This window comes from Gopherus evgoodei, chromosome 3, assembly GCF_007399415.2.
Source record: "Gopherus evgoodei ecotype Sinaloan lineage chromosome 3, rGopEvg1_v1.p, whole genome shotgun sequence".
NCBI lineage: Eukaryota > Metazoa > Chordata > Testudines > Testudinidae > Gopherus > Gopherus evgoodei.
The window spans coordinates 200,451,985-200,472,941 of NC_044324.1; the positions used below are offsets into that span (position 1 = coordinate 200,451,985).

The 20,957-nt window shown below is 41.1% G+C and overlaps 1 protein-coding gene across 4 annotated transcripts in view; it reads left to right on the plus strand.

The window, feature by feature from the left end:
• CCDC85A (coiled-coil domain containing 85A) overlaps positions 1–20,957 on the plus strand; it is a 175,204-nt gene that overhangs the window by 122,320 nt on the left and 31,927 nt on the right. For 3 of the 4 annotated variants that reach the window (XM_030557820.1, XM_030557821.1, XM_030557822.1), the window contains exon 3: positions 17,086–17,162. The exons of the other annotated variant lie outside the window; for it this stretch is intronic. In XM_030557820.1, coding sequence (XP_030413680.1) covers positions 17,086–17,162 — 77 coding nt within the window. The remainder of the gene's footprint in view (positions 1–17,085; positions 17,163–20,957) is intronic. 4 annotated transcript variants of the gene reach the window in all.

Sequence of the window (20,957 nt, forward strand, 5' to 3'; positions counted from 1 at the left end):
TATGAGTAATTCTACCAGGTGTCCCGTATTCAGCATAGGGAAATATGGACACCCTAGTCATCATAGCAAGCATTTGGACGCAGAAGAATAGGTGGAGGGTGCAGATCACCCCCCTTTGGACACCATTGGAAAAGCAGGTGGTGAGTTGGATTCTGATCCAACAAAGCAGATAAGCACTTGCTATCTGTGCCGAATTAGGACCTTAACACGGCCTGAACCTCTGATTGTATTAGCTTTTCCACAATCCTGTTTGTGCTGGGAAACCCTTTTGAAGGATGTGTCCATGGAGGTGATGGCAACTAGGGGAATCTATGACAGCATGCTCCCGTGGAGGCAGCTGGAGGTATGTTACCAGTGCAGCAGCATGGTTCAAACTGTTCTGACTTCATTAGTTGGATAGGCAGACATTCAATCATAAACCCTGATAGAGCATATGGAAATCATTGGCTCATGATGGGACAAACCAAAATCACGAAATTTCACCTGTGTACCCTTTTCTGAATACCAAAGACTTTAGTTGGACTGAAGCATTTCACTCCTCAGGGCTGTGTGCCATGGACAGAGAATGGAAGACACTGACGTTCCATCAATCCCGAGGCCCCTGTATTGGCAGGGAATTGATTAGGCGAGATATGCCCAGTTGATCTCAGTGGGTGAACTACCATGTGCTGTTGAGGAAGATGAAAAATCCTGAAGGTCTCTGCCAGTCTGAGTTGGGGAAAAATTCCTTCTCAATCCCAAATCTGGCAGTCAGCATGATCCTGAGCATGTGAACAAGACACGTCAGCTTGGCATCTATAAAATAGTTCTCTGTCCTATCTCAGAGCATCAGTCCACCCTATCAGGTTTCCTGTCTGTGGCCAATCTCTGATGCTTCAGAGTAAGGCCCACCCTTCCCCACCCAAAATATACCTGGCACTTAGACAATGTCGTGTGGTTATTTATCGTAACTATTCATCTGCCACAATTTGGGATCTGAATGGAAAGAAATTCTAGTTTTCATAAAGCAGCTGCCAGGAGTTGCAGTAATAGCACGTTAGTAACTGAAGATGGAGGATAGATCCATATACACATGATCTCTCCTCAGATTGGTAGTATAACCTTAAAGCAGATAGAAGAATATGTATGATGTAATCTGACAGCACTTTTGTGTACTGGTTTTAGATTGCTTTTCCTCTAAATTTTTGAAGCAATGTCTTAATCAGCACCACAGTAACAAAACAGCAACATATTACAATATTATTGAGCTCTCTCTCTCTGTGAACGTGGGCCAGGAAATTCAGCTAGCTAGTATTTATGTGGTATATTTTGTTTTCCCGTAAGGTGCGGATTTTATGCAGTGCCATGTGGCATTTATACAAATTGCTTAATTATCTAATTTGCATATTCACTTATGATCAACACACTCTGTCCTAAGCAGTGACAGGGTCAGAACAAGGAACTGTGGAAAATTTGCTAGTGGCTGTTTAGATGCTACAAAGGGGGAAGTTAGGTGAATGCTGGAGTAGCTGGTAATGGGGAGTGGTGTTTGCTGGTTGCCTATGACTGCTGGGGTTTTGAGGGTTGGTGGTTGTTTGAGGGTGGGCAAAGTTCTTTGGTATTGGATGGCAGGCTGGGGTTGGGGTTGGTGCCAGTATGGGAGTGGGGATCGCTGGTGTAGTATGGTTTGGGGGGCAGAGGAAGACAAGGGATACACCTTGTGCAGCTGCTGACACTCCTTCCAGCAGGGAGAGTAGAGACGAAGAGGTACGGCAGCATGTGCCACAGTGGTCTCTAGCTGCCATAGCAGCTGTAGTTTCTGCCTGCAGCTCAGCCAAATGCATGAATTCTGCAGCTGAGCTGAAGGTCAGCATGACAGGGCTGCCAAATGACTTGAGTGTAATATGCGATGCTTAACGTTGGGTGCTCTGGGTTTAATCCATTGCTTTATCAATGCCCAACCTTCATGGCATAAATGTGTAGTTGTGTTAAAGGCACGGGGAGATTGTATTTAACACAGACATTATTTATATTTCATGTTACATAATTCTAACACAATGCCATCCAGAGCCTGATATTGACTGCAGTCTACAGCTTCTTGCAGTGCAGGACCCTGCCTTCAAAATGGAGGATGACTTTGGTCTCTGCAGTCATATCTACATCCTTACATAACAGTGACAGCTACTCCACACGACAAATGGCCCCAAGAGATCCCCTTGAGAATATTCACATTCTTTAGTCCAGGCTCTAGTGCCTAACTTTTTTCCTAGTGTTCTTGAGAGGAAGAATATCTAATGGCTGAAGTGCATTGTGGGGCCTTAGGAGATCTAGATTTTATTTGCATTGGGATCATGTCTAGAGGCCCCAATTGGTGTTCAAGGTCCCATTTTGTTTGTAATCCTGTCGTTATGTTGCCTATCTAGCTATAAAATATAAAACAGGTGGATACAACAGACAGGGTGAGCACAAGATAACAGTGAGATGATTACAGTTAACATAATAAGCATCGGTGTCTGCACCCCAGCTGCCTAGCCATTGTCAAGCGTTTTGTAGGCATTGTGGCAGAAGAGAGGTCAGAAGGAGGACAATGTAGTGACTTGGTGGACTTTTACAGAGAGCTTGTCCTATGTATCAGAATGTAAAGGGAGAAAGCACGCAGATGATTGAAGGAAAATTGGACTGATGGGTGAAAGACTGGCATCCCTGAGTGTGGTGATTGGGATCACTGGCTCAACATCATTTCAGAGACAAGCATGGTGAAGCCACGAAGGACCAGTTTTCAAAGGCCCCTTTTGCGTTGCACAAGCAGTGTGCCCCCTTATCTATATAAAGGGCCTAATCTAATGCCCATTAAAGCCACTGGAAAGAGTCCAAGGGGCAAAATGAGGACACTAGCTGAAAAGCAGTTCATGTAATTTAACAAATAAAGTGACAAACACTGGGTCAGAAAAGGGAGAAATGATTAAATCCTAATGGATCACATGCTACAAACCACTGTTAAGAAAAACTGTGAAATGAAACTTAAAACCATTATCTCAGGCCTCATCTCCACACAATTTTGTACCAGTATAACTATTTCAGTCGGGGGGGTAGGGGTGATCCTTTTTTTTTTTTGACCAAAAAATTTAGTACTTGTTCAGGCTCTAGAGTGAACACAGGAATATCAGCATAAAAGTGCTCATACCAATACAGCTTTCTCATATAGGAATCAGCTATACTGCAATAAGCACTTTGATAGTGACATAACTGCATCCACACTGGGACTAAGAACAAACTTGGAAAAATTAAATCCAAAAGGTAAAAAAAGTCTGAGGGAGACTGAATAATAGTATTTTCCTGTTAAGAATAGAGATGTCTATGCAACTTTAACTAAAGGAGTCATTTTGAGGTCTTCCAATCAGCTCATCTTTTGTAACCCAAATCTTTGGGGGAAATGAAGCACAAATCTGAAATTCAGAGTTAATTTGTACCGCTCTTTAGAAAGTCTGATTCATTATTTCAATACAAAATTGTGCATTGGCAATGTTTGTAATATAGCTAATAAGAAACTCTTGGAAATGTTTATAGCTCTGACCATAAAGCAGAATAACTTTTCTTTTTACTACTAATGATGATGTATGTTTCCATGACTGAGAATTGAGATAATGATTTAAAATGTCACAGAAGGAACATCCCTGCAAATTCCATGAGCAAGCACTACCATTGTCAAATAAGGTAATTCAGCAGGAAAAGCAACCCAGGAGCGATCGTCCTCATCCACCTCCCCATCACTTGTTTAATAGCAATAGGATTGTTTTATAACTACAACATCATATAATTGTATTAGGTCATTGACTACAAATAAAATGTAAACATTCTACAAACATGGCAAATAAATAATGTACTGGCTTGGTTTATTGAATGAGGGGCTCTATGTTTGCAGTGGGTGAGTATTAGAGGGTGGGTGTATGATGGGTAGGCATAAAAGAGTTTTTGATCTGGAGGTTGAGTTTTGGTTAGAATCATGGGGAAGAATATAAGGTTGTTGTTTGAATGTGTTTTATGTTTTACACTTGTACATTTAGGTGAGAGATTATATGAACTGTATGGATATTTGGAATATTTGTTTTTCTTAACTGAATCCTTTTAGGTAGCTAAATGGGTGGTGTTCTTTGTAGGGTTTGTTTGTTACTGTGAGATTGCTTGGTGTCCAGGACATATATTTTAATTGTAATGGTAAGTCTAAACAGTAACTTAAATTACAAAAGGTTTTTTGTCTGTTGCGTGAACAAGATCAGATCTAACTAGTCTCTTCTGCGTTGGTGCTAGTAATTTTCTTTCTACCCATCCCAGTATCTTTCTTTGACCTCAGTTGCTAAGATGATTTCTTTATCTAGAAGAAAATTTTATGATCAATATTGTACTTAATACATTTATATACTAGGTTTTTTTATGTGGCACGATCTGTGTTTGAAAGCCCTCTTCAAGTCCCAGGAGATTACTTTGGTGTTGTATGGTTTAGAATGCCAGCAGATGTATTTAATTCACCTAAGAAGGCATTTTCCACAGTATGTTTTAATCTATTTAATGGTTATTTTTAGCCACACCCATTCTGGATGGGATGGCATATGTTAATTTACAAAGCTCTGTTCAGAAGTGAATGTTTGGGATTCCTGGCCCTTTCAAAAGCTGTTTTCTACAAAGGAGAGTTTTTGGCACACTGAAAATAATCACATTAGACCCAAGCTTCCTTGCCCAAGTTATTCTTATATTGGAGTGAAAATTTGCCTTTAAGGGTCAGGTTGTTTGTCTGCCCCTCGCCATGGAAGAAGCTGGTGTTTAGCGGCGTAAACCCAGAAATATCCTATAATCCACTTGGATTACTGTATCAATAGTTAAACTCTCAACCAATCTCATTTTTGGACATTTATGTGCTTCTTCAGGCTATTAAGTCCAGCAAGTGGCTTTTTGATTTTGCAGAATCTGAAAATCTGTCCCTTCCTTGATCAGAGGTGTAGCTATTACTTCTGTATCCAGCACTGTGAGGTGCTGAGCAACTACAATTGCATGAACTCAGCACCTCACTGGATTTGGCCATCAGATGTTAAGCCATATCTGTTTTCCTTTTGCAGAGTCATGCTATATGACAAATATATGGAACAGTGGCACTCTGTTTCTGTTCAGCTGGGTGGGAGAAGAAAGAGTTGATGCTGGAGGGTAGTCAGTAGCTGATTCATAGGAACTTATGCTTCTGTATTGTTAATATATTTTGTAGAGCAGGGGGGCCTCTTAAGTAAGGAGTTGTTTATTAATAACAATAATGAATACAAATAAAACAGAAAGGAATTTTAAAGCTGTGACACAAACTGAAGATTATTTCCCTAGACCTGATGCTTTCTTTTTCTCCTATCCATGTGCTTCTCTCCATGCCCTAGTTGTGGAGCCCTCCCCATGGTTATCTCTTGCTCCTGGACCACTTCTTAATCCATTCTCAGATTTCTCCTTCCCATGTAGTGATCTTTCCATACTACTAATCCTGCTGTCCCTCATCCCAGCCTGCGTCCTTTTTTCCTTCTTCCGCTCTTCTTCTCTTACTGAGGCTGCTCTAAAGCTCAGTTTTGTCAGTCTTTCTAATGAGTTCAATGGGCTTTGGATCAAACCCATTCTGAACACCAGTCCTGCTTGCTGCATTCAAAGTGCAGTGGGATGCATCTTGAGGCAGGGAAGCATTGCTAAAGAGTAAAGGAGAGCATGTTGGTATATGGCACTAACCACTCAGTGAAATAAGAAAGGCCAGAAAGACCTCTAACAATCCTGAAGCACACAAAATCAATTTTGGAACAAACCTGCAACTAGTGAGAAAAGTTTAGCAATGGCATAATGGGTTTGATTTTTCTCAGTTTTCATTGATAACCTAGCAGATCCATTTTGCGCAGACGGAAGCTGAGCTGAAAGGGTATCAAGTAACCCTGTGAGAAAAGCATCACGAATGTCAACCCATGAGTCAACAGAAAGCCTGAATCAATGGTGTGAATGTTACTGCAGGCCCTCATAGTGGCATTGTTATGCAGCTGTTAAAAATAAATCTTACTATAATTTTAGAGGAGAAGTTGGAATCAAGACTACCACATATTATATCTGGTCTTAGATCTAGTGATGATTTCCTGGCCATTGAGATTCACTTTTGTAGTAGAGGCTTTTTGCCAAAAGCTATGAAAGGGGTCCAAAAGGAGAACTTTTGTTAGAGCTAAATTCATCTGGAGGAAATTTTGTTGCATCCAAAGTTTTATGTGCAATAATAAATCTCCTACACCAAGACAGTAAAATCAATATTATTCTTAAGTAAAATATAAATCTGCTTATCCTCAACAGAAAGTAGAAACCCAAGCCTGTATTTTTAATAACCTGTCTCAAAGGCAACATCTAAATAGCAAATAAGAGTGCGGCTTAGAACAAACCTTTGAGGGACTCCTTAAGTGACATCAGCAGGAGTCAAACAAAAGTCTGCTACTGAAACAGAATTATGCCATCAAGTTGAGTAGGAGCAAAACTAATGCACTCTGGCCCTAGTCAGTGCAGCCCCAATTCAAAACAATGTCATCATCTACAGTGTCAAAGTAGCACTTAAGTCCAGACAAATGCAAACACGCAGACAACCCCAGTCAGACTCCGTCGATAAACCATTAAAGCCTTGACTATAGCAGAGTCAAGACTCTGAAAAAATACAAGACTCTGACTGCAACAAATAGATATAATTTGCAATTAAAAGCTGCAACTGATAAAACACTAGTCACGTAAGAAAATTTGGATAAAAATGTCTAATTCTAGAAACATATAATTACTTACATGTCTGGATCCTATGTGTTTTGAAAACAGGAGGTAGAGCACCTGTTGCCTGAGAAACAAAAGTCACTGTTTTGATCGAAAGAATAATAATCTGAAGGATACATTCTAGTTAAAGTATAAAGCTTACAAGCACTAAGACTTAATTTTGAATTAATCAGAGCAGTATCCATGGAACTAAGTTTAGTGAATTGACAAACAAAACCAAAAATAACCACCACCGCCACCAACAAAATAAGTTTTATATTGTTAGTTACAGGAAAAAAGTTGAATAGTTGTGACCAATAATTGCAGATGAGAGTGCTCAGTTTTACTGCAGCAAAATTTAAGACATAATTATTCTTGTCAAAAGAGCAATAATCTGAGTGATACAAATCCTATTTGAAGGTTTTTGCTGCCATAGGTGTTCTAGAAAACATGCTTTACCAGACACTTCCACAATGAACAGTTGCTAAACGTTTTGCTGAGCTTAATACAATTCTCCCTTAGGCAGACCTCAGTTTTATCTATATGATAGTGCTAGTCTTAATGTTATTGGGTTTCAGAGGAATTTCACCTTACTTTAACAAGAAGCTCTCTAGGATTTAAGAATATCATACAAGGGATGCAACTCTAATAGGGCTAGTGGAAATACAGAGTAGCTTCAATGAATTTATACCAGTGTAAATAAGAACAGGATGTTGATAATACATAGTAACTAGATTTTAAAATAGGCTGGATATGGTTATAACATTTCTAGTTATGACTGTTAATATAGGAGTAATCAATCATGCTTGGAGCTGTTACTTGGTCACGGTAAGGTACAAGGGAAAAGATTTATATTCTGTAATATTAGATAGTTGGCTATGTGCAGATTCTAACCTTTCATCCAGTGAGATATTAGTTGTCATTGCCAGGAGATGGACTTAATTGTCCTGGTCTGATACGATATTGCAAATCTTATGTTCCTGCCCAAAGTAGTACAGTGAAAGCAAGGTTATCCGTACCCTTCACGTTTTTGTAATAGCTTTCTAAAGACTACAGCCAGCATCTTAAAGGCTTTTCCTATTGTTTGAGCCTTTTGCAAATATTTTTAATTGAACGAAATTCATCAGCTACCTATATATCTTGGCACACAGTTCTTTGCTGATGTAACTAGATGGCTCCACTGACTTCAATGTAATTTTACCCATTTACACCACTTGAGAATTTCTCACTGTATTTGAAATATGGTCACCACATTCATCAGAATATAACAAGGCTTATTTAGATCTTGGAACACACCATGTAAATTATGATTATCAGATAGAGCTAATCAGAAAGTTTTGATGAAAACCAAAACAAGATTATTTTAACATTTTCCATCACATTTTATTTTTCCTCTTCTGACCAGCCATATTATGAGATTCCTTTCAATTTAACAGAACTGCGCATCAGTGAAGGAACTATCAGCTAGCTCCTTGATTGTACAAAATAAAAGCGCTATTCAAAAAGGAGCTGCGTAATGAACAATGGTCACATATATATATATATATATATATATAGACACAACTGTTGTCAGCACAACTAAAACTCAGTACCTTAAGCACTGAAAACCAGAGTGCTAATGCTTGAGTTAAAGAAGATGTTTTTTACTGTCTAATTAGCAGACTGTTAGAGTCAGTTGGGCCAATCACTAAAGGGAAACATGACTACATGCACTAATGGCTTATCCAAGGCCTATTTAAGTCAATGGAAAACCCACTATTGACTTCAGGGGTCTGTGAAATAATATGAGAGGAGAGGAAAGTGATCAGGAACAGTCAGCATGGATTCACCAAGGGCAAGTCATGCCTGACTAACCTAATTGCCTTCTATGATGAGATAACTGGCTCTTTGGGATGAAGGGAAAGCAGTAGCTGTGTTATTCCTCGACTTTAGCAAAGCTTTTGATATGGCTATCCACAGTATTCTTTCTAGCAGGTTAAAGAAGTATGGGCTGGATGAATAAATATAAGGTGGATATAAAGCTTGCTAGATCATCGGGCTTAATGGGTAGTGATCAATTGCAACGAGATATGGAGCCGACAGTATCAAGCAGAGTGCCCCATGGGTTGGTCCTGGGGTCGGTTTTGTTCGTTATCTTCATTAATGAACTGGAGGTTAGCACTGAATCAGGACCTAAGCCATATTCATTGTATGAGAAAGCCCTAGTGGGAAAAACAGAACAAAGGGAAGCTGTCTTAAAAAATAGAATTTAATGTGACATCCTCAACCATTCTAAAATGGAGGAAATCTAGTTTAAAGAACATTACAAAAGTATTTGATGTAGGGAGATCAGTCACAGACACACTGAAAATGGATATTCTGTGTGATTAAAAACAAGTCAAGAATATGCATATGGGATCACATCAGGCTCTAACATAGTTTGACAGAAACCAAAAATATCTAGCAATTTCAAGGATTCTGATATCATAAGAGAAAAACGATCAGCTACATAAATACTGAAGTCCTCTAATAACATGTTAGACTAACTGATACAGAATGAGGGCAGATTGTCTCATAATTTCTATAAAAACATGGTATTAAGTTTTTGAGGATAAATTACCACATAATACACTGTTATTATACAGATAATCAAGAATTTTAGTTTCATTCTCAGAACGGAGTGAGGCACAATGACTACACTTCCAACTATGTTAACAGCATGTGGAGCTGATGTAAAAAGGGAACATTTGAGGAGTACATCTGAATACAGCAGACCCAGTACATCTTGAATGTACTTGCAGATTGGAAGGAGACTCTTAAGGGTCTGTCTGCACTGCAATAAAACACCCGTGGCTGGCCTGTGTCAGCTGACTAGGCTCACAGGACTTGGGCTGCAGGGCTATAAAATTGCAGTGTAGATATATGGGCTCAAGTGGAGCCCAGACTCTGGGACCCTTCCCCCATCACAGGGTCTCAGAGCCGGGGCTCTAGCCTGAGCCTGGACGTCTACTCTGCAATTTTATAACCCCACAGCCGGAGTCTCATTAGCTCAAGTCAACTGGCACAGAACAGCAGCAGATGTTTTACTGCAATGTAGACATACCCTGTAAAACACTAAGGAAACAATCCTGTGTCTTCAGGGGTCTGTGAAATAATATGAGAGGAGAGGAAAGTGATCAGGAACAGCCAGCATGGATTCACCAAGGGCAAGTCATGCCTGACTAGCCTAATTGCCTTCTATGATGAGATAACTGGCTCTGTGGGATGAGGGGAAAGCAGTAGATGTGTTATTCCTCGACTTTAGCAAAGCTTTTGATGTGGCTATCCACAGTATTCTTTCTAGCAAGTTAAAGAAGTATGGGCTGGATGAATAGATATAAGGTGGATATAAAGCTTGCTAGATCATCGGGCTCAATGGGTAGTGATCAATTGCAACGAGATATGGAGCCGACAGTATCAAGCAGAGTGCCCCATGGGTTGGTCCCGGGGCCGTTTTGTTCATTATCTTCATTAATGATCTGGAGGATGGCACGCTCAGCAGGTTTGCAGATGACACTAAACTGGGAGGAGTGGTAGAGATAGGATAGGATAGGGATAGGATACAGAGACACCTAGACAAATTAGAGGATTGGGCCGAAAGAAATCTGATGAGGTTCAACAAGGACAAGTGCAGAGTCCTCCACTTAGGACAGAAGAATCCCATATACTTCTACAGACTAGGGACTGAGTGGCTAGGCAGCAGTTCTGCAGAAAAGGATGCAGGGGTAACAGTGGATGAGAAGCTGGATATAAGTCACCAGTGTGCCCTTGTTGCCAAGAAGACTAATGGCATTTTGGGCTGTATAGGTAGGAGCACTGCCAGCAGATTGAGGGACGTGATCATTCCACTCTATTTGACACTGGTGAGCCTCATCTGGAGTACTGTGTCCAGTTTTGGGCCCCACACTACAAGAAGGATGTGGAAAAATAGGAAAGAGTCCAGCGGAGGGCAACAAAGATGATTGGGGGGCTGGAGCACATGATTTATGAGGAGAAGCTGAGGGAACTCAGATTATTTAGTCTGCAGAAGAGAAGAATGAGGGGAGATTTGATAGCTGCTTTCAACTACCTGAAAGGGGATTCCAAAGAGGATGGAGCTAGTCTGTTCTCAGTGGTACTAGGTGACAGAACAAAGAGTAATGGTCTCAAGTTGCAGTGGAGGAGGTTTAGGTTGGATATTAGGAAAAACTTTTTCACTAGGAGGTGGTGAAGCACTGGAATGGGTTACCTGGGGGGGGGGATTGGAATCTCCTTCCTTAGAGGTTTTTAAGGTTAGGCTTGACAAAGCCCTGGCTGGGATGATATAGTTGGGGATTGGTCCTGCTTTGAGCAGGGGGTTGGACTAGATGTAGGTCCGGTGCAAGGATGTTTCGTTCCCTAGGCGAAACTTCCACCTTGCGCCCTACCCCATCCCTGAGCCCCCGCCTTGATGTGCCCCCCCTCCACCCTGAGGCCCCCTCCCCTGCAGCAGCCTAGGGAAGTGGGAGAACTGAAGCAGCTCACCCGTGCTCCACCTCCTCCCCGAGCACGCCATCGCTGCTTCACTTCTCCTGCCTCCCAGGCTTGTGGCGCCAATCAGGTTAGGCTCCGCAAGCCTGGAAGGCGGGAGAAGCGAAGCAGCCACGGCATGCTCGGGGAGGAGATGGGGCAGGGGTAAGCTGGGACAGGGGTAAGCTGAGGTGGGCCCTGTTTGCCACCCCCACCACTTGCAGCAGGCGGCCCTCCCCATGCTCCCCTGCCCCAGCTCCCTTCGCCTAAATGCCAGCAGTGACCAGGGCGGCCGAAGATCCGGCCACCACGGTCGCTGCCGAAAAAAATGCCTCCCCCTAAATCCCAGCACCCTAGGCAACCACCTAGATCACCTAAATAGTTGCACCGGCCCTGACTAGATGACCTTCTGCGGTCCCTTCGAACCCTGATATTCTTTCTATTCTATGATTCTGTGATCTAACAGCCTTTTCCATCTCCATTTGTTGTGCTCATGGCTTTAATGAATAATACTATAATTGTAAAATACCTATTTATTTGACAGGGATCATATTTAATGAAGTAGAATGGAACTCGTTCAATATTGCTGCTTTAGTAGAACAAATGTCTACAAATAGAATATTGGACTATGGGAGAAGCAGAAGTAAATGCAACCAAACATGAAGCTAGGAGTTCCCACACTGGATCTGACCAGTGGTTCTTTGGTGGGGAGAGATGGATTAGCATTCAAATCGCACTCCCCATCAGTACTCAGCCCAAGCCAGGGAAGCTAATTATCCAACCAGCAAACCAAATTCAGTGATGAATCCTAGTCATGTGCCACCTGAGGCACGTTGCATATAACCTAAAGGCTTGTCTATACTACCCGCCAGATCAGTGGGCAGCAGTTGATCTAGTGGGGGTCAGTTTATTGCATCTAGTATAGATTAGTATAGACGTGATAAATCGACCACTGAGCACTCTCTCGTCAACTCCAGTACTCCGCCAGAACGAGGAGTGCAAGTGGAATCACTAGGAGAGTGTCATCTGTCCACTTACCTCAGTGAAGACACCACGGTAAGTCGATCTAAATATGTCGACTTCAGCTTCAGTATTCACATAGCCGAAGCTGCATATCTTAGATCAACCCTGCACAGTAGTGTAGACAAGTCCTAAGAAGAAGTGGTCCATCTTCTCCAGTATCCTGTCTCTGGGTGCAAATCCTGTTTAGTTCTTGAGTAAAAACAAGTTGTTTGGTGTTATCCAAGTCCTCATTTGGCCGCAACATCACTGACAGGTTTACGCTGATATTCAGATCATAGAATCATAGAATATTAGGGTTGGAAGAGACCTCTGGAGGTCATCTAGTCCAATCCCCTGCTCAAAGCAGGACCAACACCAACTCAATCATCTCAGCTAAGGCTTTGTCAAGCTTTGTCATGACAATAGAGCTTTTACTGGTATTAATACAAATATTTTTCCATTATATATTAGTTGTTTTAAGACTGAGGGAGCTCAGATCACATGTGTTTGGGAGTTAATATTCTATATGTAAGCAGCCGTGCAACCAAAGCTTAAGATTTGTTTGGTAGTAAATGGAGGTCTTTTGCCATGCATTAGAAATCCTAAGTACTACATGGATAATAAATTAATCTACTTAGAGAAGCATAAAACACAAATGGCTTTACTAATTACATCAGCTGAAAATCATCTTGTTTGTCCAATGATTATCAATTTGTCTTTCAAAATAATAATTATTGTCTGATATTTTGTGGTGGGGTAATTTGCCCCTTATAGGCTGTGAGCCACCTTGCCACGTGACGTGGCCTTTTAAGGCTTTAAGGGTTCATTATATGGACCTAATGGGGACAGAGGGAAAGTGGTCCTGGGAATAAATGATGCTTGGGAGGAAATCCTGTCATTATATCTTTAAGAATCTGAGGCCAGGAGTCTTTCAGAAAGGGCGGGAAAGGCTCCTCTCTCCCCTCCAAACAACTGGGAGTGAGCTCGGAAAAGAGGTCCAGTATAAACGCTGTCTCCACTCTCATGACAGGTCAGATGCCTGCAGACACTATAGGGAGTAAAAAGGCTCCTCTTGGGCCCTAAATTAGAAGCAATAAGACACCAGCAGGAGAAGGCTGCCTGCTGGATCCTCTTAACCGAAGGATTAATTGAGGATAAAGGGGCCACAGAGGGAGAAGTTAGTTAACGCTCTACAGCTGGCAAAATTATAACCCAGCCCCAAGGAGGAGAGCTGGGCGGGCTCCTGCAGTAAGGAGAGACAGTGGCTGAAGCACAACATCAGCTCCAGAAAGTAGGGTGCGGGGGCTCCTGAACTTGGACAAAGAGCTGACTGGGCCTTTTATTGGGACTCCAGCATGAAGGTCTGGAGCAACAAAGTAAGTCACCCATTGTAGAAAACTGAATAAATCATTCCCCAGGAAGGAGGTTCATGTTCTTGAGCCAATCCAAGTCTGGTAATTGAACAAACACGAGGGTGGAGTGCCCTGGCAGGGCCATAAGAGGACATGGCTTACCTTTTGACAGATATATTAGAGCATCTTGCAAAATGCTAAACTGGGAAGCAACACTAATATAGCTCTGGTCAGTGTTATGGCTGCAGTTCTCCTAATGCCTTTGACTGTGCTGCACTGAATATAGGGTGAATGAAATCCAGCTCCATAGCAATCATTGGGAATTTTTCCACTGACTTCAATGGAGATAAAATTTCTCCCTGGGAAATTTATGGTGTTCATTTTACAATATAACTTGAGTATATTAACTTATTCTTCAATATATGTATTTGTAATAATGAAGGGCACCAGGACTACTCATTTCAATTAGCATTTGCTAGATCAGGCCCTTGATATCTGACCTAATTGTTAGTATTTATGGGATTGGTAGGGAGTTTAAAATCTTTCATACTATGGAAGGGTTAAAAAACTAGGAGATTTTACACTAGATGCTCAGATAGTGGAAATCAACATTGACTTCAGTAGAGTAGATTTACACCAACTATGGATCTGGTCCTTAAGCTATAAAGTATCAAACAAAGGAATAAATAAAAGGGGTGAAAATCTTTTACAAATATAATATGTATGTATGTGGTGCGAAAGGTGGTAGAGTAGAAAATGGCAGAAGCAAAAAGCATCAAGAGTAAAAGTGAATTCCAAAGAAAATGGCACAGTGGCATTGGTTGGCAAGAGCATGATGTTCAAAAGAAGCAGCACTGAGTCCAGAAGCATCCTCTTGCTGTGGAAATCTGCAAATCAACTCCCTTGAGAAGATCGTACTGTGGGAGAGGGAGAAGTATATAGTCTTTCCCCAAGAACAGTGTTGTTGGAAGGGAAGAATGTACTGTGAACTACTTCCCAAAATAACTGCCCTTAAGGTAGGAAAGGTACTGCGTGAGACAGTTGTGAGTGCTGCTACTACAAGGGGTGGGTTACAGAGAATGAAGGAGGGTCATGAGGTGGGAGGTCCTCTTAAAGGATGTGGTTAGTTTTGGATAAGTTTTGCAACTTCAGTGCTTATCTAAACCAAACTGTGGGACTCTACAGAGATTCATCCAGCACTAGTTAATACAACACTTGCAGAGGACAGCATATAAAACCTCAGATTACCTTTCTCCCTCTGTTTTTATGTATAGTCCACTACTTCACTGTGTACTAATCATTTCTGGCAAATGACTTTATATTGCCTTCATGTTCTGTAACTTCATATGAACTACATATGTTTGCATATTTTAAGGCAGGGTTTCTCAAACTTCATTGCACCGCGACCCCCTTCTGACAACAAAAATTAGTACACAACCCCAGGAGGAGGGACCGAAGCCCAAGCCCACCTGAGCCCTGCTGCCATGGGTAGGAGAGCCAAAGCCTGAGCCCCAGTGCTCCATGCCGGGGACATGTAACCTGAGCCCGGCCACCCAGGACTGAAGCCCTCGAGCTTTGGTGGCCCTAGGCGGATGCTTGGCCTTTAGCCCCGGGTCCCAGCAACACGATTAAAGCTAGCCCTGGTGACACAATTAAAATGGGGTTGCAACCCACTTTACGGTCCCAACCAGCAGTTTGAGAACTGCTGTTTTAAGGCTTGTATTCGTGGAGACACTCAGGAAAGTTAATCAGAATTAAATAAAGGTATGAATTTAAAGTGGATTAGTTAAACTATATTAACCCCCCAGTGGACACTCTAATTCAGAATTAAAATAGCCCTTAGTCTACTACCTCCTCATAAGGGTGGTAAGTGAAACCTAGTCTACTAGAGAGACAAGGTGGGTGAAGTAATAGCTTTTGTTGGAAATATATTGCCTTACCCACCTTGTCTCTCTAATATCCTGGGACCAACATAACTACAACTACATTACATTCCCTGTCTCCTGTCATTTTTATTTCATGGACTGGCTGGTACATGAATTGATTTGGATATATTAGGGATCTAGAGTGCCAAATGCACAGCTAATTTCAATCGGGGAACTCCAATGAAGTCAGTGGAGCCATTGGGTTTATGCCAGTGGAACACCTGACCCAGCATGTCCACAGACGCACCCTTTCAAGACCAAAGAGCTAATTCTACACTCTGTTCCATGAGTAGTGGCTGGTGTAATTCTAACTAAAGTCACTAGAGTATACGAACATAAAAATGGTGTAGAGGATTAGTGAATCAGGCCCCAGAGAAGGGCTGACTTCTTCTGAATTAATAGGGGCTGGTAGAGTCACGGTTATGCTCTTGTATTGAGAAGTAGTTTTTTATATTACAATTAAACTACACCTCATTCCATGAACATTTTCTTTAGAGGCAGTTTTCTACCTGCAGAGCTTCCATATGGGTCAAGATATGCTTGGTCATCTGTATTGTAATATTCTGATTTTTGGCTTTGGTTCTCCTTATGAACCAAATCCTGCTCCCATTTAAGTCATTAGGAAAACTGTTTGCTTCAGTGAGAGGAGAACTGGCCATATGTGACTCTCTTCAGGATGGAAGTGAGCCCATGGGATTGATGTATGCTTATTTTTTGAATCTCATAGCTGAGGGAAATCCTGCTCTCCTTCTTCACCTGAGGCCAATGAAAATATTTGTGTGAATTGGGTGAGCAGGATGGGATGAACAGGATTTACCTCTGTGATTGGCTCTTGCTATAGAACAAACTTTTTTATCTCCATGCTTGTGCAAGTGACCCCATAGTTCACTGTATTGTTCTTATGTTTCTAAAATCGTATGTGGTTACATAGCACAGCAAATTCAGAAAGCTTAGGGTAGGTATTAGCAGAAATTGATCTTCATTGCCTTTCTTCAGGACTTTTATTGTGTTGTAGTGTAGAAGCAACTGCCTTGTCATTTAAAGCAGTGGTTCTCAAGCTTGGGCTGCCGCTTGTTCAGGGAAAGCCTCTGGCAGGCTGGGCCGGTTTGTTTATCTGCCGTGTCTGCAGGTTCGGCCAATCACGGCTCCTACTGGTTCGCTGCTCCAGGCCAATGGGGACTGCGGGAAGCAGTGTGGGATGAGGGATGTGCCGGCTTGCCAGTGGCTTTCCCTGAACAAGTGGCGGCCCAAGTTTGAGAACCACTGATTTAAAGTACAGTAGTTTAGACTCAAAATCAACAAGGAATTAGGCTGATTCTGCCAAGTCTTAACGTTTTAAACTACTCATGGTATCAGCACTAACTGGTATTATCTTAGAGAGAAACAGAACTGAAGGTTGTAAGGTACTTTTAAGAGGAGATATCTGCTATGATTACACCAAATCAGAAATCTCCTGTCTTATATAGGCACTGATGCTAGTGCACAAAAGCAGACCTGTGTGTATAATGTGAGTTTTTTCTTTTTAATTTTAGACTCAACCTTGTCCTATGTTAGGCAGCTGGAGGCAAGAGTAAGACAGCTGGAGGAGGAAAATCGCATGCTACCCCAGGTGGGTGACTTCCTGTTGATAGGAACAGTAGCTCCTAGCTAGATAGTAACGCTCATATATTAGTGTTAAACATCAGTGTTTTCTGCATTGGGACACTGATATAATTGAACTCTCGCAGTGATCAAAGGCTCTCATTACAGTAATCAAAGCCTCTAGCATCTTTTATTTTCATTTCTCATTGCTGATTATAGTGAAGCATTTCTACTGGTGTATTTGAGATCATGACAATACTTCAGATCATTTTTTTTTCCTTTACAAGTGTTGATACCTTGTAAGAACACACTGGGCGCTGAAACTTATGTTATAACTAACAATTAAGACATTTAAAATTACAAACAGCTGACCGTTGACAGTCCTAGTTTCATCTTAAGAGTGAATTTCTGTCTTTATATCTTTCTAAAATATAAATCTTTTGTTTGGCGGTTCATATGTTATTACTTTGATTCAAAAATGGAAATGGTCAAGCACTTAAAATAATAAATTGGTTATTGTAATTTTTTTGGGGGCATGTATTCGGTGCTTAATGGGAAGACTGAAATTACATTTTAAAAATAAACATCAAGTGAATTGGAGTTAGCTCCCCTTGGTACATGCTTTTCTTTTTCTTTTAATTATTTTTATTTATTAGCAATGAATTAATATTTGCATTTTTCAAATATATCTTAATTTTTTTATTCACTAATGCATCTTGCTACTATATTTCATTTAAAATACTGTGGAAATCAATAACTTTTCAAAGTGAAATACCGTGTTCTTTTAAAAAAATAGCCATGTATTGCTAGTTCATTGTACACCTCTATCTTGATATAACGCTGTCCTCATGAGCCAAAAAATCTTACTGTGTTATCTTGAACTTGCTTTGATCCACCAGAGTGCGCAGACCCGCCCCACCGGAGCACTGCTTTACCGCATTATATCTGAATTTGTGTTATATCGGATCATGATATATCGAGTTAGAGGTGTACTTACTCAGAATACTATCACTTGTATGTAAAATTGAAGATAATGGTAAAGGGAAGGGGCAGCGATATTCATATACTCTAATTTAATAGTTTTTATAAAGTATAGAGACAAATGCATTAGTTTCAAGGATGGCTCAGGATCAGAGTTGGTGATGTCTTTGCTAAAGCAGATTTTAAGCAAGGTTTTGTCTAATAGTTAAAGGAGTGATCTTGGTTCTATTCTTTGTTCTGCCATTGATTAGTTACGTGACCTTGAGCAACTGATTTAACTTCTCTATACCTTAGTTTATTCATCTGAAAAATGGGCATATAATACTTACCACCTGCAAGGGATAATGAGGATTATCATATATAAAATAACATTTGCAGAGCATTTGAGATGCAAGATACTCTGTTATGCAGAGTATTATTGTCTTGCCAAGCAAGATGTTCAAGGCAAATGAAAATGATTGACCTAAAAACATAATTTGTGATTTGTCTTGGTGTGGTGAAGCAGTAGTAGGAGATGGAGATAGGTCATTCAGGAAACACTTTAGGCCCAACATTTTTCAAGTTTCTAGTGGTTTTGTTTGTCTCCATTTTGGGGTGCACACCTGAGACACTGTAAAGGGGTCTGATTTTTCAGAAAGTGCAGAACTCCCAACCTCTGAAAATCATGGCCCTTTAAGGTCTCTCATGTTGGGTATCCAAAATCACTAGTCAGTTCTAAAAATAGTGCCTAAAAGTCTACAATAGAGGCTGTGGTGTTTTTGGTGGAGGGTACAAGCTGAGGGAAATGCAAGGGGAATAATTAAGTGGCAACGAAGTCTGCATCTTACCAAAAATATATGCTTTATGGCCAAATGTGTGTCTCTATCTTGGCTTGTTTTATTGGTTCTAGAAGCTAACCAAACACCTGTGAACACTTTATCATTAGAAACGATGAGAATGACGTGTTGGCCTTTCATAGCATGTCTGCTCATCTTAGGAATTTCATTGCTTTCAGTACAGGAAGGAAGCATAGTGAACTGCTAGCCCATTCTGAAGTCATAGTCATAGACTCATAGACTTTAGGGTCAGAAGGGACCAATATGATCATCTAGTCTGACCTCCTGCACAAAGCAGGCCACAGAATCCTACCCATCCACTTCTATAACAAACCACTAACCTATGTCTGAGTTATTGAAGTCTTCAAATTGTGGTTTGAAGATCTCAAGCGGCAGAGAATCCACCAGCAAGTGACCCATTTAGTGTTTCATTTATATGAGACAGTCGGGACCCAGCCAGCATGTTCTATAAAGAATATTCTGGGGCTTTCAGGTGAGTTGGTGAAAGACTCTTGTTCAGGCAACATTCTGTCTGATCTGTTTTTCTATATTCAAAGTTATTAAGGTTAAAAAGGGCAATAGTGCCTAACCTTGTCTGTCTGGGTTGATTGTCATTGTGGGAAACATGGTAACTATACTATGGACATTTGTCAGGCTGAAGCAGAAATAGAAAGACATAGAATGGGATTTTGATTTTCAAAAGCTCTCTCCATATTGGTCTAACTCTATTTCTGATGAAGGCGATGGGAGTTTTATGAGGGTTAGGCTGACTCTCAGTGCTTTTGACAATTCCACTCCAAATGTACAACATCAAAAGAAGTTCCTTTCCTGGTACAGATATAAAAACTCCACCTGTGTTGTGGGAAGGGAATGTCTTTTTGTAAAAACAAAAAACAACAAAACCCCCTGTTATTCAATGGCACTCATCCTGCAGGACAACAGGGATTTTAAAGCTCCCGAACTGTACATATTAGAAGAGAGTGAGAGAGGTGAACTGTTATTGATACACTTGTTAATAGCTATTCTATCCCTCAGTGAGTATGATCAGTGCTACTTATGATGCTTATTTTTTCCTGCCTGCTCACCTTTCTTCTTCTCCTATGCCTCCTCTTTTTAAGCCCTTTCCTCCCCTGCCCTATTTCTCCTCTTCTAGATATTCATTACTCACAGGGGCAGCTCCAAGCACCAGCGCAGCAAGCGCGTACCCACGGCTTGCCGCCCCAGGAACGCCGAAGGCATGGGACCGGCTGATCACCCGCAGAAATGGGTGCTTGTGGCGGCAAAAACATAGAGCCACCGCTGATTACTCATACCAACTTGTAATGGTGTGACCATTTATACCCTGCATAGAGCACAAAACCCCTTGACAATCTGTTAGTAATCTCTCCTTTTCCTTTGCTTTTCTTGTCTTTTTTCTTACATATTAGTTTTTATTTCAGCCACCCTCTACCTGTAACTTAAAGGTTTTTTAATATTTAGCAGCAGGCACCTGTCATAAACAGATAGCTAAGGGTTAATGTCTCTTTCACCTGGAAAGGGGTAACAACAACACCTGACCAGAGGACCAATCAGGAAACAAACTTTTTCAAATCTGGATGGAGGGAAGTTTGGGTGTGAGTCCTTTGTTCTTGGTCTGTTCTCTTCTGGGCTCTGAGAGTGACCACAGGAATCTCCAGGCTTTCTAATCTTCTGTTTCCAAGTTGTAAGTACAAGGATAGTAAGACAATAGGTTATATTGTTTTTTTATATTTACATGTGTGTAGTTGCTGGAATGTGTTAAATTGTATTCTTTTGGATAAGACTGTTTATTCATTTTTTTCTTTTAAGCAATTGACCCTGTATATTGTCACCTTGATACAGAGACCATTTTGTGTCTTTTTCTTTCTTTTTATATAAAGCTTTCTTTTTAAGACCTGTTGGATTTTTTTTTTAGTGGGGGCTCAAGGGGATTGAGTCTGCAGCTCACCAGGGAATTGGTGGGAGGGAGAAGACAGGGGGGAAGAGAGAATCTCTTTGTATTAGATTTA